General features: G+C 41.0%; 3 protein-coding genes across 3 annotated transcripts; 2 read left to right on the forward strand and 1 right to left on the reverse strand.

The window, feature by feature from the left end:
• Window positions 1-1,582: 1,582 nt before the first annotated feature.
• Window positions 1,583-8,698, reverse strand: LOC119739913 (allantoicase-like). The gene is made up of 11 exons (XM_038215048.1): window positions 8,492-8,698; window positions 7,956-8,018; window positions 7,218-7,431; window positions 6,406-6,491; window positions 5,832-5,952; window positions 5,229-5,299; window positions 4,753-4,887; window positions 4,240-4,344; window positions 3,761-3,818; window positions 3,384-3,493; window positions 1,583-3,012 (listed from the first exon to the last, which is right to left on the reverse strand). The coding sequence occupies exons 1-11, from the start codon at window positions 8,573-8,575 to the stop codon at window positions 2,866-2,868; spliced, it is 1,194 nt and encodes a 397-aa protein (XP_038070976.1). The 5' UTR covers window positions 8,576-8,698; the 3' UTR covers window positions 1,583-2,865.
• Window positions 8,699-8,941: 243 nt separating this feature from the next.
• Window positions 8,942-23,889, forward strand: LOC119739690 (KAT8 regulatory NSL complex subunit 3-like). Its single transcript, XM_038214712.1, has 16 exons — window positions 8,942-9,081; window positions 12,841-13,124; window positions 13,536-13,706; window positions 13,961-14,051; window positions 14,526-14,609; window positions 15,027-15,128; window positions 15,250-15,387; window positions 15,983-16,201; window positions 16,851-16,922; window positions 17,243-17,317; window positions 17,459-17,680; window positions 18,135-18,356; window positions 18,712-18,913; window positions 19,595-19,962; window positions 20,908-21,069; window positions 21,610-23,889. The coding sequence occupies exons 2-16, from the start codon at window positions 12,901-12,903 to the stop codon at window positions 23,596-23,598; spliced, it is 4,341 nt and encodes a 1,446-aa protein (XP_038070640.1). The 5' UTR covers window positions 8,942-9,081; window positions 12,841-12,900; the 3' UTR covers window positions 23,599-23,889.
• LOC119739691 lies at window positions 9,514-10,980 on the forward strand. The gene is made up of 2 exons (XM_038214713.1): window positions 9,514-9,734; window positions 10,281-10,980. The coding sequence occupies exons 1-2, from the start codon at window positions 9,545-9,547 to the stop codon at window positions 10,550-10,552; spliced, it is 462 nt and encodes a 153-aa protein (XP_038070641.1). The 5' UTR covers window positions 9,514-9,544; the 3' UTR covers window positions 10,553-10,980.
• Window positions 23,890-24,609: the final 720 nt, after the last annotated feature.

Below are 24,609 nucleotides of genomic sequence, written 5' to 3' on the forward strand. Positions count from 1 at the left end.
ACCTCCAAAAATATTCTCGCAGCACGGAATAATGTATTTGTTATTTTAACTTTTTATTTCAAATCGAAGATATTAGAGGCATCAAAATGTTTAACTATTCTTGAAATTGTTTTCAACCGTAAACCGTTCTTTGAAAAAATCGGTACGCAAATCATCGCAAAATTAATTTTATAAAATATTGATTTCACACAATTCTAAATATTACAATATAGTATTTCGCGTTAAGTCGTAAAGTTCAGTACAATTTTGTATTGCTAGAAGTGTAGTATCGTAGTTTAATAGGGAATCGACAAGAACTAATAGATGTTATCACGTGACATTATCTTTGGATAATAGCAGTTCAGTTTTAAAATTGGCAAAAAAATTGCAATCTGCTATTATTTTTGTGAAATTATAATTATAACGCCGAGCTCACATTCCTTCCCTTATAATAATTAGTTGGATTATTATTATGTAAATGCTACCTTTGATAGACATTACCACATAGACGTGGGCAGTTCACAAAAATCTGAACTTTCGTGACATCTCCCTAACCTAAACTTGACTACCCTCACCAAACTTTGTAAGTTTGGGTTTTGCATCACGAAGAATCGATTTTGCCTTTAATTTCAACGCTACAATTATGCCTAAAAATATGACGAGTGAAGCATTAGTAGAGAAACAAATATCTCCCTAATTTACCTTGTCTCACTAAGGAGTAATGTACAACTTGTTAGCCAAACGTGTCGCCCTAATGGACCATTACTTGTGAGAACTAGAGAGTATTAGACTGTACAGCGGTAAATTCCCAGTAGTATATTTTTTTTAAGTTAGAACTAATATTGTGAGTAATTTTAATATTATGACAGCGCATTAAATCTACTTAGCGAGTGGTTATTACATATCATCTAAAGATATCGCCTTTAAACCAAAAATCCGTCCATTTGAAGTAGAAATTTAGAGTGTACAGTATAATTCTGAAATGTGTATTATATTATGAAAGTCTATCTGTGTTTTGCTTGACACCGTATTAAAGCATTTTGCGATGAGCCTATATTATACACCGGCCGCTGATTTGGCTAAACGACGACTTTCAATCTTGTGTTATTGTTACATTTCCTTTAAGGAAATTTTAAAAACATATTGCAATAAAAGAATAACTAAGCGATAAATAAGTAGTTGAATTGTTAAAATCGAATTGTTAAAGGGGCATTACGGCCTGAAAATGCCTGCATGTTGTTTCATTCGAAATCACGTAACATTTAGAAATCGGCCTTCGCAACCACCCCCCCCCCCCCCCCCGGCGACATGACATCGAAGCATGCGGGAGCGGGGCCCATTCTCGAGGCCTCGCACCAACCCCGCTCACAATGGGAAGACGCCCCCCCAAAAAAAAACCAGCTGCAGTCACGGAGGAAGGAAATTTCATGAGCTAGAATTCTGCTCGGTATGGCTTTCAAGTTGTTCCCTACATAATGCATATTTCACATGCTATATACACTGTACTCGCAAACACCTGCCCTTATCAGACGCGCTATGCTGGGTGTTTCATGTTCGCCAAAATTAACGGCTATTTCATGTACACAACATGCGCAATTCATAATATTTTGTGACTCAACGTCATATTTCTTCTGGTTTATTTACGAAGCAAATTAAAACCTGATGGCAATATTTCATATGTCCAACATATGTTAACATCTGTGAAAATAAGAAAAGGTCAACATTCTTTTCTTTGACAAACGTTTTAAGCACAAAAACAAATGTTTTAAGAATTATATAAATGAAATTATATCTTTAATTCCGAAGTGCAAGATACTAATCCTGTAAAGAAATTATACTTTACTTTTACAGAGAACTACAACTCTATTGAGATATTTCATAAGAAATTGAAATTATTAAAAAAAACGAGGTCAATTTTCTGTATTGCAATGTGTCCAATAATCTTTTTCCTGATTTTTTTCCTGATGTCACAATTATTGATATTTGTAATCTTTGGTATGTCATATTTTATAGATTTGGTATAAAAATCGTGGAATTAAATTATTGATATTTGTAATCTTTGGTATGTCCTATTTTATAGATTTGGTATAAAAATCGTGGAATTAAAGTGGTTTTTTTTAAGCTAAGGTAAATCAAATTCCATCTTTCATTTTCACGAAAACAAAATTCAAAGCTTTACTGGCCTTTTTTTCAGTACATGTATTTACTTTAACATATCGATAAATGTGACCCTTAAACAGCCATAATTTGCCAACGCAGAATGTCTGATTGAGAGAATTGTGTTCTCTTTTCTAATACCCACAAACCCTCATTTCGAACTCTTCCAAGTTCTGTCTCATTTTGCCAGATTGCACATTTATTCATAGCAAACCTAGGTACAATATTTTGAAATGAATTACTGGTAATAAGCACAAAGCTTAATATCACAATATTTTAAAATACAGAAAGTGATTGAATTTGAAGACAAAATACACCATTAAATTAACAAATGATTTAAGAAGGATAAAGCTCTGTAAAAGCTTTAAAATTAAAATTTTTTATTATCTTTTTTATCTATTCAATTCATTATCTTTATGAAAGTTGCCTGTGTGAAGGCCCTGAAAAAAAAACCACTAGAATGTGAAAACACAAAGATGGGAAAGAAAAATGGAAGCTCAGAAAAAGAGGAATTTCAGAACAGAAACGTAGTAATCGATGGAACTTGGATGGATCACTGTAAAACTATAAAGCACTTTTTATATACGTTGATCAGTTGATCATTAAAATCATGCCGCTATACTACAAAGCGACTCACACGTATGTTTTTAAGCATTTAATAGGGTCCACAATTGGGTCAATGTCCACTGTTGACCTGAACTTGTTGTCTGCAAGACCGAGCGTCCCTGCTTAAATTTTGGCGCTGGTTTTCCTGGCGTAGCCCCAGGTACGCATGCGGCTGATTCCTCCATCAGGACGCATAGTGAGACGTAAATGAGTGACAGGCTCAATATCCTGAATGGTGGCTTCAAAGAAATGATGCTGATGAGCCGAAAGCTAGAACCAAACAAAGAAAAAACAGGAAAACTAAAATTAGGAATGACACAGGAGTTTAAGAGAGGGGGTGTCTATCATCTACCAATTAGCACATCTGAGAGTAAAATAGTACACATTCATCTGCAGCTCAACAAAATTTAGTCATTTTGATTACTTACTCACATTATTTCAGAGGTTTTTGTAACAAATTATCTACCTATTATCTTATATTTATAAAAAAGACAAAGGTTGAGATATGATTGAAAAGGTCGAGTGTGGAAATTCCTAAGACTGGATTGGATTTATCTTGATGATAGTACCTTCTACCAGGGCTGGTTGCATTAAGAAAACAAAATTAAAAACTTCAGCCTTGGATCAAGACTAGTTCTTACCTTGCTTGGAGGTAGGATTGTCTTCCACAGACACTGTGAGAAGTCTCCCTTTGTCTTGCCGTGTCGGTAGCACTGGGCCTGCCTCTCCTGCTCCTTGGACATGATGCAGCCTGCAGGAAGAAATAGCTGACGTTTAGAGGTGCGCATTTAGTACAGGAATCAGATCCCCAATTGAAAAAAAAACATGGATACTCGGATATCCATTAAAGAAACCCAGCCCCAAAATGTTAATCTCAGAAGTTGCTGTACACACTGTTCATAATCACAGTGTAAATTGCACTTTCCCCCAAATCCATCCATTTCTGAAAATTACAGCAAAAGCGAATGTTGTATATTCCTTTTAACACAAAAGTCAAATATTTGATTGAAAATCTGACCTTCCACACTGCAGGAATCAGGATAATTGCCTTTGAAGTGGTTCGTGTCAATCTCAATCTAAGACAGATCAACAAAGAGAATTAGGAATTAACACAACGCATTACCTCAATCATCAAACAATGTTGAGCATCACATTTGGGGCATCATCATGATTGCAACACATGTTGAATATTCATATTTGACTAGAGATTATTCATGTTTTCCACAAAAGGTGAATATTCACGAATGGCTTCAAGTTCTGAGCCAATCCTATTTAAAGCTGAGTGAGGATTATGCAAATATTCAACACACATGTTGAATATTCATAATATGCATCTAGCTCAGAGCCAATTCTAATTACCACAGAATGATCAAATCTTTCTTTGACGGCTTCAAGCTCTAAACCAATCCTCTTTAATGTGAGTAACCAATTATGCAAATCTTCAAGACATGCTGAATATTCATAAAAGGATGCTAGCTCTCAGCCAATGATATTCACCCGTTTGATGACTCCCATATGACCCAGTCTGAAGACCGCCCACTCATATCCCTCCACTTTCAACACTGCATTTTCATCTGCTTCCAACACGGCTGGTCTGTCCAACTATAAAATAGGACAAGAATAATACAACCAAACACAAGTAACAACCAGAGAGTTAACGAAATTACACCACAACAGAAGAATTTACACCACAACAGAAGTAACAGGACAAAGGAGTTTACAATGAAACAAAGGTGACATTTTTAATGATTTATCGGGTCAAGAAATGCATAACTAAATATATTAACAGGCAATTTCTCCGTATATTCATTTTCAAAAATTAAACTGTTATTGTAAAGGAAAACAGCCTTGTTTCAACAACATTTAATAACCCAACGTGTTGCAGCTACAGGTTTTGTAAACGTAGCAACAGAAATATCCTCAACAGGAATAAATGTTGCATGAGTTACTGAGAAACGTTTTCAAACAATTGAAGTATGTAGTAGTGTGTATTTCTGTGACATGACTGACTCTGCGAGCAGTTTCCCATCCGTCAGCCATGATGAGTGAGCGCGGAGCGGCCAGTAGATTCCTAGCATGTCCAAAATGGACGTCACTGTATCCAAGACAGACTCCACCATTCTCCATGGCAACCAGGTCAATCAACTGCAAATAAAATCATCTAAAATAAGTCAAAACAAGATAATATCATCTTCCACTTCTTCCAAAAATTCACCAAATCAACTAAAACAAACAAATGATTGTATGCTCTCCTTTATTAATGCCAAGTTTTCTTACGTTGACAATTAACATCCGTTTTCCTATTGGTTGATTTTTCCGAACTCACCTGATGGTGTTAGATTTTGGACCAATCAGGTTTGGCGTAATTAAAAATCATCTTTGACTCCAAATTTTTCATGCCAAAAAGTTGCATGATTATATGCCGGAGTAAATTTGAAAAAAAAAAAAGAAACTTGAATTTCATTGGTCGATTTCTATGAACTCACCAGGTGGGTAGAGACTTTTGACCAATCAGGTTTAGCAATGCCGTACACCCGCAGTCTGGCTATACCACCATCTGTTAATACAGATTAGTAGAGCAAAGGTTATTTACAATTATTGTAAATGATTGTTAATAACACAATCATCCCGTCAGCTTTTCTGCAGAAATTCTGTGCTTCAGTTAGCATGTTCTAAAGTAAGCACATGCTTTTTGACTATCCAACAGTTCTCAAGTTGATACCAGAATATTTTTCTGGGCTTTTCCTCCCACCACTCAAACTGTAACTTCTTCTCATTGTCTCCTCTCTACAGGTTTCTTCAGGCTTGCCAGCTACAGAGCCTAGAGCGCTTTTGAGGAATCCTTGGTTTCATTACCAGAAATAAATAATAATAATGATCTCTGACAAATCCGAGTATATAGTGTTTATGAAATAATTTTTATCTCCCTGTCGCAAAATTTGCATCACATGAAAAAGTCCCTCAAAGTCAAGCTCTGTAGATCCAGCAAGCCCAGCCCTAGAATGTTACGACCAATCACAGCCATGATAATATCCAGTGGGAGGGGCATAAATTATCGCTCAACTGTATCAACCTGTGAATTTGCATACCAGGGTACATGTTGAGACGCAAATGGGTCCACCTTTTGTCTGACTGAATACCGAAGTAGTTGTTGCAGGTGTCTTTGTATCCGGGCAACAGAGTTGTGGTAGGTACAATCTCCTCCCACTCCTGTTGAGCCAAAATGCCTCATACATATTCATGATCAATTGTCATACCTCATACATATTGATGCATTCAACTTGTGCAAACAAATTCCATATAGTTGAAATGAAATGAAACCCAACATCGACCAAGAAGAAAATGAATTTCGATGTTTCAGCCACAATATTGTAACAAGATGTTGAATGGGGAAGTTAAATTGGAAGGCTACTTTGACGAATGCTCCACAAAGGTTTGATTTTCTTGTAGTAATGAATTAGTTTCTTGTAATCTTGTTTCTTGTAGAAATGTTTGTAGTTAAATCTCTTTAACTCTTTTCTGAGTTATTTTCTTCTTTTTTTAAATTGTATGGATGATTTAAATTTTACCAGACAAACTAAGGTTACCCTTAACCAAACTAAGATTACCCCTAAGGTTACTGTAATAAACATGCCAGGTGATCAGGATCAGAATGATAATTACATTAGTGGAGAGTTTTTCCATCGCTGCTTGTTGTTCTTCACTGGCCGCTGTTCCCATAGCACCCTGTCTCTCTGGGAAAACAACATCTGTGATAAAAACACAACAATTATGTCTAATTTCTAATACATAGATAATTATGTGTGACAAATTTATATAGGTTCTTTTTGTTTCAATTGCAGTTTTAAACAGGAGGAAAAACCTGTATCCACTCCAAGCGCGAACAAGAGAGGGCGTTTTGTAACCACTTTTGAAAGTCCCGTGGGCAACACACAACGTGTGTGAGAACAGGTTCCCATAAAAACGCATGACGTGTTGTATTCTGAACGTGCACAAAGCAATGGGGTCTTCGTGTGAGCCTCATCAGGCGTTGTTAGTAATGCATTCGAATGTCGTCTACGTGGTCTGCCCCATATCTTCCTTTCTTACCGTTGAGGGGGTACTTGTTCACGGAGCCCATACTTGTGCTCCATACCTTCCCAGGCCAACATGTGGACTGGGCTTTCAGTCTGTATCGGATACCATAGAATTCCCTCCACCCCAAGAACATTTTCTGAGATTTTCCTCCCTCTTCTAAAACCAATCACTCCATCACTGTCTTTCTTAAACAGACTTCTTCAGGCTTGTGAGTTTCATATTTAGAAGTCCTTGGTTTCACACACAGAAAAATACAAGGGGGGGTTCAAATAGTTGGCATTCTCTCCAGCTGCGTCTTACTAAACATGTGTCTATGGTAGCTGAAGCCGCTTCACATAGACACGTGTGTTACTGCTAGCCATGGCTACATAAATTGGACATAGCCTTAGCCCTGTCACCTTCTCCCAGACACGCCCCCTGGATGGAAATATTGGGAGCGAAGTTGCCCGTGAAGAATGAAGTGTCAGCCTCGATGCCGGAGATTAGGCCGGGGATTCCTAGCTTAACGATGCACCAATCGTGGCCAGGAATGCGTTTCCTTCTGGTCTCCCAGCCGTCCATCCATTTGCCAAACTCAGTGAACACCCCTTCTTTCCATAATGGTGGCTCCGGCTGAGGATAAGGTTATATTATTTGTTAAAGGTAATACATGTACCAGGATCAAGTCATTCTTTTTTCTTCTTCTTTTTTTTGAGGGGGAGGGGGTAATTCTGGGTCCATGTACTTGCCAAAGTCTGTGAACACCCCTTCTTTCTGTAATGGTGCCTCTGGCATAAATTCAATTTTTTGGAGGTGGGTTTTCTGGGTAATTGTGGGTAATTTTGGGTCCATCTACTTTAAAAACTCAGCGAACACCCCTTTTTCCCATAATGGTGCCTCCAGCTGAAGATTACTTTCAAGGGCTTTTAAGATCAACTCATGTTTTAGGGGGTATGTTTTCTAGATAATCGGCAAATCATCATTTTCAACCGTTAAAAATGTTGTTACAAAATGGACCGCAAAGCAGAACCCATGGCAGATTTATGGAAAATGGCATCAAAAATTTTAAACCTGGTCATACACCCAGTCATTACAAATTAACCTTCATCAAAACTTAACCACTTCCACATCGTTCATATGCTTTCATTTTGTGTTACCTTTAGCAGATTTTCAGCCACAGCAAACCAGTCGTCAGTTGCGAATAAGATCTTCCCCCCATTCTGTCAACAAACAAACACAACAAAAACAATAGGCATTATTTAAAAATTAAACAATAGCCCTGTTCTAATTTACACATGCAAAAAAACAACACTGTCATTTTTAAATTGCCATTTCGAAACAACCCTTTTTAAAACAGATACAAAGTGTGTATTCAAGAATTGATATATGCCGGGCATTGCGTCCTGGGATATTCTGCACAACAAAGCAGTTCAGAAAAATGTACACCTTGGCGGAGACTCCCAGAATCGTCACGTACGTCTTACTACAAGTTACACTAGTGAAGTTACAGAAACATCTTACGTGGCTCATAACTGAGTAACGAGGGGTTAACCCTAGGCTATATATTTTGGCTCATTCGTCTCCAAGTTTTTACCCCAAAACTATAGCAAAGACGCCCCCCCCCCGACTCATCCCCCGCCCCCGATTCGCCCGCCCGCTTGAGCTTGCATGGAGCAGAATGTTTGGAACGTACTCTGAAATTTGCAAGATCATTCAGTTCCAGAAAGTCCGGCAGCTGCTTGGAACTCTTGGTCGCGTTTGTTGGCCGTTCTGCCATGACATTTACTGCAACCGATCCCTGTCAAACTGGGTCAAATCAAATCATGGAGGATTATAAAACACAGCTGAAAAACCTGGAGCTAAGGTAAACAGCTGAGAGCCCGCCCTCAACGGGCACGGGTGTGATCGTGATCACGATTTCGCGTGGTGGGACTATACCACTTTTTCATCGGTAAATTAACTTTTATTTACAAATAGTTTGGCAATAATGAAGGCAATTTGTGAGATATTATTAATTCTTTTTATATGCTTGAAGTTATGTTACTAAATGGACATAAAAGTATGAGGAGATTAGAAAAGCCTTTTTATTTTGTGAAAATGAACAAGATGAATCACCCCCTTAACACATAATGGTGCTGACCGATTATCGTGCATGAAAAAAATGTGTCGAGTGCGTGCGGTGCGGTAATGCGACGTGTTCCGACGAATTCGTCAATTTGAGAGGGGAAAACCGGCAAATTCCGAAACGATTTTGGGTGATTTCACTCATATTAACATAAGTTGGTAAGTCACCTTATTTTCAAGGATAAAGGGTGAGATTATAGAACAAGATAACGAACTTAAAATTGTTCTCGAGACATGATATCCCTCGACCCTCGAATCTGCGCAGGTAAACAACGTGCGCGTGTTGTCACACACAAATTGAAGTTTAGTGCGTAGAAATAGGACCGCGCAGCTTTAGGGATACAACGCTGTATTAAAATTCCCATAGTCACTATGCACTAGTGCAAAAAAATGCCCATACTTCAAAATTCTTTTTAAAATACTCAGAACTCTTACAAGTTACAGTGTCACATGTATTGAAGCTGCACTGAAAAATGAATGATGCTAAACAGTAAACATGTCATCTTTCAATTTTCATTTTCTTTTCATTTTTTGGTGGGTTGACCATTGACTTTTCGAGATATTCTCACCCAAAGAAGACGACCCCTATAAGGTTTATCGCAAATACAAACCGCAAAGGATCATGGGGCTGCAATCGGAGCAACAGCGCCATCACACGGCGGTGGGAAAACGTACACACGGCATGCACGGCAATGCACGGTGCGGTGTGTACGATATTTCTTGGCTGTCCATTTTTCTGACGTTTTGTGTTCGATGGGAGGTGATTGTTGTGCTGTTCTGGGTTGCAATAATGACTGTTGTTATCCACAAAGGTATGATCTTTGTTATACATAAATTAAAGTTGTTTTGTTGTACAGAAAAAAAATGTTCTCACGACAAAAAGTAGGATAGCGTGCAGTTAAGTTCTGACCCGACGCGATCGCGATGTGCCGACGACCGGCACGCGACCGGGGAAACACGGGACACTCTGCACTGTCATGACTCGACTGTGTCGGCCAGTGCATTTAGAGTTTCTGTGCCCCTCAAAAGCTCCCTTTTATGACTCTTTTCTTATCGGAAAAATATGTGGCTTTTATAATGGTTTAATTGTTACTTCTGTCAGCGAACGATGTGTGACTTTTACAGACAATTTCATGATTGTTTATTTATAATAAATTATATTCTGTTCACGAAAATGTAAAAAAAAATATATACATGTATATATTTGTCCTAGTCAGCTAGTACTGTAGTAGGCCTAGCTAGCTAGCCTACTCCATTGTTTTACTCATAAAAATAATTGCGAAGTCTTATGTGGTTTATTTTTTCTCCGTCATCAAACAATAAATATCTCTATCTTACGTTTCCCCTTCTCTTGATAGATGTCATCAAAGAGCATGTAAACACACTTGGATTCCACTCATGCAGGGATAAGAAACACTTCCCTCTCTGGACACAACTGACCCAACGGCAGGATTTCAAAGTAAAATCATCGACTACAGTCTGCAGCAACCACTTCAAATACGGCCAGCCATATCCTGATGAACTTCACCCAACTTTATTTTTGAGAGGATACTACCTTCCCGAGACACCGAAAAGAGCACCGGTGAAGAGGCGATCATTGGATTTTACTACACCACTGCCGGCCATCTGAGAAAATCAAAACTTTGCTGTACCTTTTCTTAAGTTTTTATTTATTTTGTTCATTCTTACTCAAGGTTTGTATGCAAAATAAACCAAATTATAAATGGCATTAACCTACATGTACATGAACGGTCTTCACTTATGATAATGATAATAGAAATTATATCAATTGTAAAAGGTTTTGCAGGTTCATAAAAATAAGAGACATGTTTTATTAAAAATAATGTAAATAAAATTTGGAACAAAGTTGCACACAATAAGGATGTAGAAAATGCAAATTGAAATGATCAAGTCATGTTTTGTAAAAGTACATGAACATTGTTTAAAAATGCAATTATGACCTGCGTCTCTTGACGAGAGTTGAATTAATAGTAAAAAAACCTGGAAAATTGAAAATAAAACTGGCAAATGCAAGCCTACTCGAGTGTCATAACAAGAGTTGTATGAACAGTTGTCAAATATCAAGGAATGCGCCTACGTCCCTCAAATAAAAAAAAGCCGAGTCTCAAAACAACAGTTGGAATAAATAGGTGAAAGTAATTGGCAAATATGAGCCGTGTTTCAATAAAAGGCTGGCAATATTTGAGCAGATTCTCGTAAAAAGAGTTGGATAAAGTTTAAAAACTTGGCAAATATGACCTGTGTTTCTTAAATAACCGGTAGCCCCAATATTGGCACAAATTTACTTGGACGAATACAAGAAAACCTGTTTAACATAAAAAAACAATATAAAAAATACACAAACAGTTATTTACATACATGTACACTTGTAACTAGGTAGGCATGTTGGCTTAGAAATTGTGGCGATCGTGTAGCTACGGGCCCGCGACCTGTAAGGGAACAAAATCCACTTTTAAATTATTTGACCAACCAAACAAGTTTGCGATATTAAGAACATACAGGTATGTCATAGATAAAGGGCAGGGTTTTTAATTTTGGGGGAATTTTTTTGGGGGGGGGGGGGGGGAATGAAGATGATAACGACAAAACGCAACACGAAAATAAAGATGCCGATCGCTGCGCGATGTACCGTGAATGGCAAGGCGCACTGAATCGCACTGCACCACTGTAAACCGCGCAGGAAAATCATAATTTCTGCTCCGAGAAACTGTTCAAAAATTACACAAAAGTGTCATTATATTGAGAGAAGTCTGCTCTAGGTTGACAAGGTCATTTTGAGTAGTAAAAAAACACTCTTGACTCTAATTTTCTCGAAACCAAACGGGCCCTACACTACACGATCGCTGAAAGTTTTCGTGTGTGATCGCAGCCATCATTTTGTGTTGGTTGCGCGATGCGCGCTTCAACATCCGGGACTGCAAATAGTTATGCTCCGTTTTGCATCCCATGATGCTTTGCAACAGGGCGCCCTCTGTTGGTAGAACGCTATTTGCGATAAACCTTATTTTCCCCAAAGCAGAAAAGTAGCCATCTTGAAAAACGATCCTTTCACAACATGGCAAAATAACGCCAATTTTGAGCCCAATTGCATCTAAAACGCTCAGAATTGTTGGCCCCAAGTCCAGGCTAGAGGCTCTTTGCCATAATTGCCATATCTCTTCAATTCCCTCATTTTATGGCTCTCGGAACTCTCTAATATAGAATATTGTGAGGGTATAACATTTATTCATGAGCTCGGCAGATGGATTTAGGCCTATTTACTGGTGTGCACCCTTAGGGGGGGTCTGATGATAATTTATCCGTAAGAAAAATGCAGTGCCCATCGTTACGGCACTTGACCGTCTGGTTCCCTGACCTGATCATTTTCAGCGTCTGGATCTTTGGCTCTTGGAAGTTGGAACCAGACTATCGATCGTCATCAACCAAATGTTTTTCAAACTTATCTGCAAGTGGTTAAAAGATTCCCATACCTGGACATCACCTGACACCCTGTGCACAAACCCTATGAGACTGGTCTGAACAATTCCAAGTGTTTTCTCAGCAAATGTTTCAATATTTTCCCAGCTAAATTTGACTTTTGAGGACATGTTATCACTTTCTGATAGTGAAGACCATGTATGGAATTCTTCCTATTACTACTGCATGAAGTAGGACAACTCAACTGTTGTAACAACTTGACTGTTCGAAAGTCATTCGTTGTGCAAGTCAACTTCAATCAAATGTTGACTTTTGTTATCTTGTAAGGGAATGGATTGGTGTATGCCTGTTTTGATAGCTTCCCAGTGCCTGTAAAATGATGTTTAAGCTTAACGGCCAATTTATACTTTTATACTTTTGTTGCTTGACAGTGACATACATTTTTATTATAAATAAACTCATTTTGAATTTTGTCTTCAGGTGTATTGCAGGTTAACACACATTGAAGTCCTAGCCCTGGTCGTTCACAGGCCTCACCTAATGTCTGGCAGTGCCAACATTTCTGATCCTGGTCTGCGGGCACGCACCATGTCCTCCTTCCTATACCAGCTGTCTGCGCGAGACAGGGAACTAGACCTCGTCCATTTGGATCACTGTTACTCCAAGTCATGGAGCGCACACCCAGACGCCAGCCATGCCAAGCCGGCCCGGTTACTGTTTGTCCCAAGGACCCTCCGACTTCGCCAGGACAGACAAAACGTTGTGTACGTTCACTTATAATCTTTATGCAATCTCTTAACCCTAACACCCCCCCACCCCCAACCCTTCAAATTTCAACTGCATGGTTTGTATGATTCTTTGGAGCGACTAGCGAGTACTGCTCTAGTATAAAACTGATTATGCTTTACATGGGGTCAGGCATACCACCATAATCAGAGTCCAACAGTTTGGGTGTTGAGTTTACCATATGGTGTTGGATTTTGCAAGAGTGAGGAAGGTTCCTAGTAAATCACTCAATGGGGTTCAGTTAATCTTTTCATTTGTCCTAAAAACAAAATTCTGCTGCAGAGCTTGGTAACAATCTAGTGGACTACAGAGCTAATTGCCCCCCCCCCCCCCACCCGCAAAAAAAATTATCACAAGAATACCAGGGCATAAAAAAAGTTTCATTACAGTGAACCAGATATACCCATCGATGTTGTCACCCCTTCGCCATCCAACATGGTTGCCTACGACAGTGGGAGGGCGCACTCCGTCATGAACGAATGCCAGCGGCACGTCAACTTTGCACGCTCCAGCACGTCGGAAGTGCACACGGACGAAGAATGGGAGAAGAACCTTACTAAGTATGCATATGTGAACTTGCTATATTTTTTTTAACTTTGGGCCTTAGTTATGTGAACCTGCTGAGAATGAAAAGTTGCAGTGAAAATGAGTCGAATGTGGAAACAATTGTTTCTTTTTACATTTTTACTAATGAAGTGACCTTACTATACTTCACCATGCAGAACCACAATAGATACCACTTTTTAAGTGGGTGGTTTTTTTTTATAAGTTTTTAAATTTTGTAAATCTGACTTTCTGGGTTTCTTTCTTTCAGAATTGGATGGACCAATCAACAGAATAAGCTGTTTGATAAGATCATCAAGCACATGCAGTCAGAACGATTGGCAAGACTAGCTTACGATGGGGTGAGTAAGATTTAGGCAGGCCTTCATGTTGACCTGCGATTTGCTTGCGCTGGTCAAGGTGTTGTTCGATATTGTCCGCGATGGTATTTTGCTACTTAAAACGTAAACACTAGCCTGCGTGCTATGCACTGTACAAATTGTTGACAGGCACAAGCAAAATTGCAGGTCGACCTGAGGCCAGCCTTAAAGATTTCAAACTAATCCTCTTATATATGATAGATTCATTGTTCTGGGATGTAGAATCATGAAGAAGACGAAATTGTGAACATGTCTGAAGGATTAAGGGTCTTAAAAACTGGACACAAGTTCCTCAACAGTTTCAGAAAGAGTTGAATGCGTTCGCTGCCATTAACCTCACACTTACAGGGAGATGTTTCAGGTTTGTGTGCGATTTGCCCTGTTGTTTTGGTACTTCATGCCACACATGTGTGAACCAGTATAATGTCTTCTGTTTATAATACTTCTCTTTCTCAGAATCCTAATGAACCAGTGTTGAGGCGCATCCATCTCGACAAGTGCGCCAAGAAAGTCCGGAGAACGCTAGCCTCAATCGGATGGGTGAGATTGTTAATAAGACTATTATTCCATATTCCTATCACTAATATCCAATCGGACTACTTCTGTTGCATGTAAATTGTGTTATCATGAATGTGACATCTTTTTGGTCACTGAAACAACACCAAGCACAAAGTGTTGTAGTCAAGATACTTACGATGGATCACAAGTCATCATAAGTTCAACACAAGTCCATCACAAGTTGTCTTATTCCAAGTGAAGTCACAAGCTATTCAAAATAAACTATGATAAAAGAAATCCCTTGTCATTGTTCCTTCCCTGTTACTTGTGACTGGACTCAAGAATTGACTTGTGATTTACTTGAAGCCAAACATTTGATGTACTTATGATCCAGCATGAGTTGCTCCACTATGACATTGCTGGCGCATTTTCAAATATTGTGTCCGTCGCTTCTTTCAGGACGCAAAGTTGACACAGTGGCTTCACAGCGTTTTGATTGACAACCTTAGCTCCTCCCTCCTAGCTATATATCTGGACGTCTTACAGACTCTCAAATCGAAGGTAAGAAAGTACTTCTTGGAACCCTTACCCTCCCAGATCCTTCATAATCCACCAGGAGATTTTGGAGGATTGAGTAAGATAAAGCTAGGACACTATTCCTTTTGTTTTATTTTTCTTTCAGGTGCCGGCCTTAATTGATAAGATGATCAGCCTGTCTACTTCCTCCAATCGCTGCAGTGCCGCCAGCTCTGAAGCCCTGATGCTGTTGCTGAAAAGGCCGTGGGATCCCGCCATTGGAGTTCTTAGTCAACACAAACCGGTAACCACACCCACCCGTACCCCACCCTCATCCCTCATCCCTCTCCCACTACCCACCTGAACTTCCATCACCAACCAACCCTTGTACCACCGCACCGCCACCACGGCGCCACTCCAATCAACACACCCAACGCCACACCCACCCCAGCTCCCACCCCCACCCCAGCTCCCACTCCGACTCCAACATCGGTCCTATCCCCAACCCACACCCAGCCCAGCCATGACCCCACACGCACCCCAGCTCCCACCTCAGCTCCCACCCCCACTCCAGCTCTCACCCCATTCCAACACCCACCCTATCCCCAACCCACACCCAGCCCACCCTTGACCCCAATTGTACCCCATGCAAGGACATATAAAAGCTCAACCAGGTCAACTATCCCAAGGCCAAACAGCCTCTGAGTCTGAAGCTGCCAGCCACTACAGGATCCAACACTGCCATCGTTCAATAGTATTTGCAATCATGGTCTCGGAGTGGGCAGAAAACAAATGTAACAAGAGCCGACAGATCTGTACAACCGTTATGCCTTGTTGCATCTGTCAGAGATAGTGTCAAAACCTCATATTTCATTTCTTTGGATATTTATCTTCAACAGAAGAAGCTCCCCGGATCTCCACTGTTGGTAGTCACCCCCAGTGGCCCGTCCTTCCCCTCAATGCCTACGTCGCGCCGGCTGCGCTTCTGGAACGCCCAGTTAGCCAACCTAGGCAAAGTCATCCCTGTCACTACACACACAGTCAGTGGAGGTAGCAGTGTCGGTATAGCGCAGTGTTTGGAACACATGGTGGGCGCTGTGCGAACCAAAGTCATGGAGGTAAGTCAGAATTAATCTTGGTTTTGACTCCAGCTGGGACTTCACCGCTGGCTCCTAAATTATATCAAGTCAAGCCAGAACTGGAGACAACGCCAAGTTATCGTAAATTCCCCGTAGTCATCAAATAGTAATATTGGTCTCTTAAATCTTGCTCTTTTGAGCGTACATTTTTGCCAGTGAGGCGGTTAGGCCAGTACCCTCGACATGGAGTGCAATGGAGGATGCTGGCTTGGGCCACTCATTTGCATTAAAGGATTGCTTTTCAGTTTTCGAATTTTTTAAGGAATACACCCCCTGTTATAATTTGGCAGATTTTGTGTTAAATTTGGTCTGTGCAGTAAACTTGGTATTGTTTGTTGTTTTTATGGCAAATTCTGGAGTCAGTTTTAGGGTCACGTACAGCAGAATTCAGTGAAGAGTTTTTAGCCTTTGCTAAATTGTTGTCCCAAGAAACACTGCTGTTTAAAAAGGTTTTTCAGAAAAAAATACACAAATACACAGCAAAAGAAAGTTCACAAACTTACTTCTTTAAAACTCAAATTTGTGGCCTCCCGCTTACCATTGTAAATTTGACTTAACTTCACTACTGCGTATCTCTCAACCAGTGTACTGTTTCTAATCTTGCTTACTTTTTTTTTCTTTTCATCAGTTGAAGAGCCATTTTCCAAATCGACCCATTGTACTTATCGGTTGGTCAGTTGGAGCTTTGGTGGCCTGCCATGTAAGTTGGTCTCTCATTTTTACCTTCTTTGTCTAAATATCTTCAAAATGCAATCACCGATTCACTTTTTTTAACAGTAAACTTTAAATACATATTGGTAAAAAATCTACCCAAAAAATGACCCAACCCAAATGGCCAAAGCTAATCTTGAAGAAAAATAATGCAAAAAGTCAATGTTTATCATATTAAAAGTATTAAGATGATGAAGATGTGATACCAAGTGATATATTAATAGAAGGAGAAGAATATGGCTGCAGCTGTTTCATGCATTGATAATTGATAGCAGTTAACGTACAGTGATGCTCACATACTTCCAACAGGTCTCTCTTGTCGAACATGTAACAGCGGTGGTGTGTCTCGGTTTCCCAGTAATGGGAGTCAATGGTGCAAGAGGGGTAAGTTATAATATTTTTAATTCTATTGATATCTAGGACTGATTAAAAAAAAAAATCAAATCGCAGATCTGAAGAGTGTCATACATGGCCAATTGTCGAGGTGTTTGCTGATATTTATTTGGATCAAATTTACGTAAACAGGGAGTCGACGAACCGCTCCTAGACAGCAAGACCCCGACGCTGTTTGTCGTGGGCCAAGAGTCCAGCGTTTGCACCCAGGACGACATAGAGAACCTGAGAGAACACATGCGAGCGGAGACAGGACTTGTGGTGGTCGGAGGAGCAGACGAGAATCTCAGAATGTCAAAGATGAAGAAGCAGCTGGATGGAGTGACACAGAGCATGGTGGATAGATGCATTCAGGTCAGTCTTGGCTTTGATGGTTTGAGAGGTTTGAGTTGGTACATATGCATATATATGAGTCATTCTATGAATTAAGGGTCCAAAGTGTGACATTTTCCCTGTCTCTGGGCCTTGGTACTTTGTAATTTGCAATTCAAGTAGCATTAAGAATGACTTCAAATGATTTGTTGTTTCTTGGGTAGTAGTTTGCTATTCGTAATCATTCTTGGAAGATGACGGCATTCAGAAGTCAGAATTATAAACTCCTAGATGTTAGATGTAACAGGGACAGAAAAGCCACACTCCCTGGGACTTATGGGTTTTATGCAAGACAGTTTCCGCGAGCTGCACTTTTGATGGTTGAAAACGTGTTTCTTGTTTTTCCAGCACCTATAAATGAATCGCCCTTGAATCTATCCATTTCAAGAAATTACGACAAATGCAAATGATTCTTTGTACCTTCAATGTCCCTCAGGATGAAATCAGTGAATTCCTCTGCACCACCCTCACTACCTCTATGAACGACAACTTTGAACGGCCGGAGTTGGATCTGGACCACCGCAAGAGACGAGACAAGGATAAAGACAAGGAACGCAAGAAGCGTATCCACCGGGACTTGTCCCTGGAGCTGAAGGGGAGGAAGGCTCCGTCTGCAGGCAGGGGGCGACGCAGCAGCCTGCCTACTATGTCCAGTCAGGTGAGCTTGGGGAACATGTTTTAAGGACAAACAATTGGCATCTTTGCACGAATACCAAACAGTCAAAGGTTGAAATGCCCTTTTTTCAGTATTATTCTTTTTTGACGTGCGAATAAATTTAAGCAGCCATAACTTGTCAAGGGAATGTCCGATTGCAGTGCAACAAACAGTATTGTGAGGAGAATTTTATTCTCTTTCCTAATACTCGCAAACTTTCATTTTGACCTCTGCCCAGCTCTGTCTCATTTTGCCAGAACGCCTCGTAAATTTGGGACGAAGACATGCTACATTATAGAATAACTCGTTCTCATAGAATAACTTTATAAACCCTTTTCACTCTGTTCTTCCCACAAAGGAGTTTGCGTCATTCTCCAACACACAACAGAGCCTCCACAAGTCCCAGCCTGAGAAGGGCCTGAAGCCCGGCCAGTCTGCCGGGCCTAGCTTCGGGGAGAAGTACGCCCATTACCTGGCCAGCATGGCTTCCAACAAACGAGAGTCTAAACTAGACACACTTCTGAAAGCAGAGGGCACCGCTGATCATCAATCCAAAGATGGTATAGACGTCATTTAAGATTCATTTGATCAATTCCGTTGTTCTTTGCTTAACATGTTTTTGGACCTTTTATTGTCATTGTGCTTTTATAGAATTAATTGCTGCTTCATTTCTAATGGAAGCACAGACTTCCAACAAGGCTGGTACAAAATGATTTTAAAACCAGTTGAGTATGCTGTAATTTGAAGTCAGCATGGTTACTTGTGTTAAACAAATAGAACATGCCAACAAATTATTTCAATTAAAATTTCCTTAAACAGCAAGTCAAAGATCACAACTTTAGCATGAGAAAGCATCATGGTTTGGACTAACCATAAGACTGTAAACAAATGGTAATCTTACACTAGTCTGGTCAATTACGAACTTGCTCTTCCTTTACAAAAAGTGTAAGGAAATGTTGGAAGAATTTGAATTACAAGGGTTCCGTCTCCATGCAGTGCCATTAAGACTGTAACTATATGTAGTACAAGAACAAGTCATTTTGCTCAAGACTAGTTGATGATTTGCAACATTCCTTGTGCCTGCACGTTATAACTTAAGAGCGAACGTCTCTGGTTAAACTGAGGTCATGAAACCTCGCTGTCCCTTCTGTATATTTTAATACTTACTTTGCGGAAATGAGAAAGGTGTCACAAAATCTCTTTAAGATTTCGAATTTTATGATTTTATTTTCCACTCTCAGGTAAGGCTGGATCCAGCGGCTCCTACAAGCGCCGACGCAGCAAGAGTCCCACAAGCTCCAAGCGTAAACAGATCAAGCTGTCCTCCTTAGTTGCCATGGCAACCATGGCCGCCGCCTCTTCCTCATCCTCCCAAGACTCCATCAAGAGCCAGGAGAAGGCAGCATCATCCCAGGGCCTCAACGCCTCTGGTTCGATCCCTACCACCGTGCCTGGAGTAGCTTCCTCCAGACCATCTCTCCCGCAATTGGCTTCCCCCATCCCGACTTCGTCCCCCTTGGCCATCACAGCCCCCCAGCTCTCTGGTCTCTTACAGAAGGTCTCAAGCAGCACCGCGGGCAAGAGCATGACAAACAAAGGCGGAGAACTGGTAAGCTCATCTTGTATGGAATTGAACGAGAGTTTATAGGGACAACCCAAACTCTAGAGACGTTTTGCTAAAAATCTTACTTATCCTCCAAAAATTCTCTGTGTAGGAAGCCATTGGCAATTTTTTTTATAATTGTACCTCTCTCATGGTGTCAACTGTACTTCAACACACATGAATATAGGGACTGCATTCAGCATGACCATGTCCTGAAAACTACACCAATCAAACAACAGCAAAGATAGAGTAATAATCCTGTGCTTCAAATGATAACACTTAATTGTACAGGGGCGGATTGCAATGCCGCGGTCTGAGCCAGCTGGCTTAATCAGTCCGATTTTAGCCAGCTGTCGCTTTTAGACGGTCTGGTTCAGATACCAAACTTAGCCCATTGCAGCAAGCCGGTCTTTACTAAGCCTGCCTAGAGTCATGATTCACAAACAAACATTCAATTGTTACAGGCTGTACTGCTCACATTCTACTCTCGACCGTAGTACTGGACAGACTGCACGATTTCCCATTTGATGCGAAATCAAATCTGTCAATTTCGGGATTTCATGTCGAGAAAATTGTATGTGCAGTACAACTCGATGTCATTTTTTTCCAGAAGATTCCTTGTACTCTTGTTAAACCCTCTCACCAAGCAGTATTCATCTATTTCCATTATCAAATACTATCAACTGAAAAAAAGATTCTGGGAAAAAGATATTTCAACAATGAACAGAACATCCTACCTTTAGTCTGTTTTAAGCGAGCCCAACCCAGGCTAACTACTATCTTAACACTCGGACTGTGCCATTGCAATGGTCTAACGTATAGACTAATTGACAGCCAGAGCTTTAAGACTGGCTAAGGCGCATCGACTGCTTCAAGACCAGTATTGTACTCTGCCCCTGGTCTCCAGTCAGTTTAAAAATACCTAAGATGGTCTTTTTTCCCCCTTCCTAGCATTTGGCTGTGACATCTTCAGGGACTGGCACCAAACTGCAGGGTTCTGCAGGGTCATCGTCTTCAGGTATCGAGGGTTTGGGAAGCAACAGCGTAACGTTGGCACAGTTACAGCAGTTGGGCATCTTGCCCTCGCACATGGCACCCAGCACGCTGCTACAGGTAAAGTCAACCCAGAGAAGAAACTTTTCCAATTTTAATTGGAAATCTGACTTTTTGACTTTGCCAACAAAATTTTATGAAAACACTGAACATTTTTGTTTCTAGCTATAATAAAACAGGAGGCGGTGTCCAGAAATTGGGCATGAAGTGAATTGCACATACATGTACATGTATGTTTAATGTGTAGCTGCAGCGCGGCCCAGATTTCAGACATATATTTTTTGTTCGGCCTATTTTCTGATTTTTTTTCCACTATGCGAGTTTCATCTCTGAAAACCAAAGACTTACGTATTCATGAAAAGTTTGCAAAGAAAGGTTTCAAAAGGAGTTTTTTGTTCAGTTAGTGCTTGATATGTTATGTGTTCATTTCCATGACATTGTTGTAGTCAGTATACTTTCCTTTTTCAAGTTCCAAATGTTGAACACATTTCCTGATTATGGTGCAGGCCAGATTTTGCCATTGGCGTTAATTTTGTAACTTAACAAATGATTTCCTTGGCAATGAGAATATACTTGGTTTGTATTGTCGCTTAATTACAGGGCTTGAATTTCAATATCCAGCGAGAAAGCTCAAAATCTCCTGTTCCAAACCCACTTAGCCCAACACCTCTGGAATCTTTGGGTACACAAACCAGCCAGTCAACGACCACCACTAAGGCTAAGCCAAGGATGAGCACAGCGGGTAAGGTAGCACAGTCTAATAGCGGTGTAGCCTCAACCTCAGCCACAGCCTCAGCCTCAGCCTTATCAGAGCAGACTATGAACTCAAACCAGTTCCAGGCAGCCGTGCAGCAAGCCGCTCTGGCCATAGCTGGCAAGATGATGGCCAACAGTGGCCAGCTTCCAAGCAGCAGTGCCACAGGAGCCACTCCCACTACCAGCCAGGTAGCTTCCCTGGCAGGTCTTCTAAACATCCCACAACTCGTGTCGGCTGCTTTGAAGAGTGTGCCACCAGCCACCACAGACAGCTCTGGGCAGGCCACCCTGAGAGCCCTAGAAAGCCTAGCCGAGAGGAATCAAGAAGCTGCCGCCAGCTGTAAGGACCCTGGGAGTTCCACAGGCCACATTGTTTCCCCTGATGTAGCTCTACTGGGCCTCTTTGCCGCTCAAGGAGTGACTTCAACTGGCAAGCCCAGAGGTGCACCTCAGGGCTCAGCAAGATTGAAAACTACCACAGCCACCGAATCGCCAATCCCAGCCAAGAATGTGAAAATCGACAAGGAGCATGAGCAAGCCATCCAGAAGCTCCAGTTCCATGATTTCCCACTCACCACCGTCTCACTGACCTCCTGCGCATCCATGGGGACAGTCACCAAAGCCAAAATTCTGAACGACCTGGAAAAGGGCAATGTGTCGGCCTTGAGCAGGCTGGAGAAGACCCTTCTTGGCAAGCCTCCATCAGCCTCCCTCTCACAGCCAGCAACAATCTCTACCAGCGCTTCTGGATTAATAACCCAGAGTCTCATCTCAGAGGCTTCATCTTCAACAATCCCCTCTAACCAGACATCACAGTCAGCAACCACTCCTACCAGCTCCAAGACTGACATCAAAGCAACATCCATTGGCCCGGCAAAGGCAGGACCCACCACCAGCACCCCATCTGGGAGCCTCCAGCCCGTGACCAGCACATCAACCAAGACCAGTTCAGTTCAGGGGACCCTCTCATCCTCAATCCCTGCTGAAGTAAGCTCTTTGAATCATGGATTGTCCCAGCCATCCAGTGTAAGCAGCAGACAAACAACAACAACCAAAGGTACCCCTTTGCTATCCACTAGCTCCAAGCCAACCACCACATCAATCACCAACGTTCCTACTACACCTTCCACCTATAAGCCTCTGACAAGTAAATTCCAACCCAAAAATGTTCAGCTGCCCCAAGTCAATTTACAGCCAGGTAACAGAAGTGAAATACCAGGAGAGACATTTTCCAAGTCTCAATTCACTGGCAGATCTTCCCCCGTCGTGATCAGATCAGACCTGACCGTAGTGACAGTCAAGAAGGCCATTAACCAGCCTTCAGCTTTTAAACCGGCTCCCGTGGTTAAGGTCATCTCTGCCACCAAGCCAGCGGTAAAGGGACCCCACAGCTCTGCCACATCATCGGGGGTTACCACAATCAATCACCCAACCACAATTGCAATTTCCAAGACCAGTGGTGCCGAGACAAAGACCACCCTAGAATCGTCCACTCAGAAAATGATCCCTCTCTCTGCCATCTCTGGATCTTCCAAGATGCTCTCAAAGACTCCTCTGAAGACAGCAGGGGATGCAGACATCAAAGCGAAGGAGCATCAGCCACTGTCTTCATCAACTTCTAAGACGAGCTCAGGAGATGCAGGAGGCACAAAGAATACTCCTCCAGATTCACCATCCTCCACATCCCCCAGTGCCTCTCCTAAGACAGTCGGGCCAGGAGGTGATGCAGACAACAAGACCAAAGGCAGCCAGGGTGCTCCATCCACAGTCTACATGTCGACCCGTACCAGAAGGGTCCGCACACCTCGACAATATTCAGACTACACAGAGTAATGCCAAGTGGTGTTAGCCAGTATCTTAGATCTTATCATTCTCAATAGGACAGCATTCTCAAACTTGGCACCAATTAGGTTTCTAATCATCAATCCCATTAGGCACCTTTGGTAAATGATAGTTAACAGTAGGTTTCTCATCTCTGGAAAAAATAAATGAATTATTTTGGTCAGTTTTACAGACACACACATCAACTTTGTGCATAAATTACTGTTATACATGTAGTACCCTTGCTATCTGTCTATGGGTTACATACAACCATGTCAAAAATCTAGCAATGTTCAAAAGTTTCAGAAGTGATGGTCAGTTGTTGAATTTTGTTCCGAAAGTTTAACATTGTCTGGCAAAGATTGTCAGATTGTTACAAAGTTTTGAAAGTCAAACGAAGGACCCTTTACTACTGTGGTAGTATATTTCTTACTTGCACAATCAAGTCATTTATTTCTTTCTTTTTATGATGAAAATGATAGCACTAGTGTGGTTCTATTTCTGGCATCCTTTTTTTTGGGAGTAAAGCGTTTCCATCAAGCTTGCGTCTGTTCATATGGGTGTGTTTATAACTGAGCTAGGAAGGGCAATAGATCTTGTTCGTTGAGGCGGAGTCGGAGGGCAATGGTTTTGTAACGCTTGGATAGGCATGAGTAAACCTTGTGTGCATTCATTGTTACTAAATTTACAGAACAAAGGTCACTTTCTAAGACACCTGCAACGCTGAGGTCTACACATTGTAGAGAAGAAATCAGAGCAATTTATTTTATACTCTCAACAGCAGTCAAGATAATTAGGTTACATTTACTCCTAAAAGCATCCTAGCGACATATGTCTTATGTCCATCAACATTTCCTCAATAGAACTTGTTTCCTTCAAATAACCAAATTTCAGGAAATATTGATTTTTGGGCGAATTATTATTTCCCTGAAATAGCCCGTGTGGAGGAAATGAACTATGCACAGGAAATTTTGGCGGTGCCGGGAAAATTTTCTTGGGAAATTTGCTCGGAAGAAAGTAACA

Source organism: Patiria miniata, unplaced genomic scaffold, assembly GCF_015706575.1.
Source record: "Patiria miniata isolate m_02_andy unplaced genomic scaffold, ASM1570657v1 HiC_scaffold_4, whole genome shotgun sequence".
NCBI lineage: Eukaryota > Metazoa > Echinodermata > Asteroidea > Valvatida > Asterinidae > Patiria > Patiria miniata.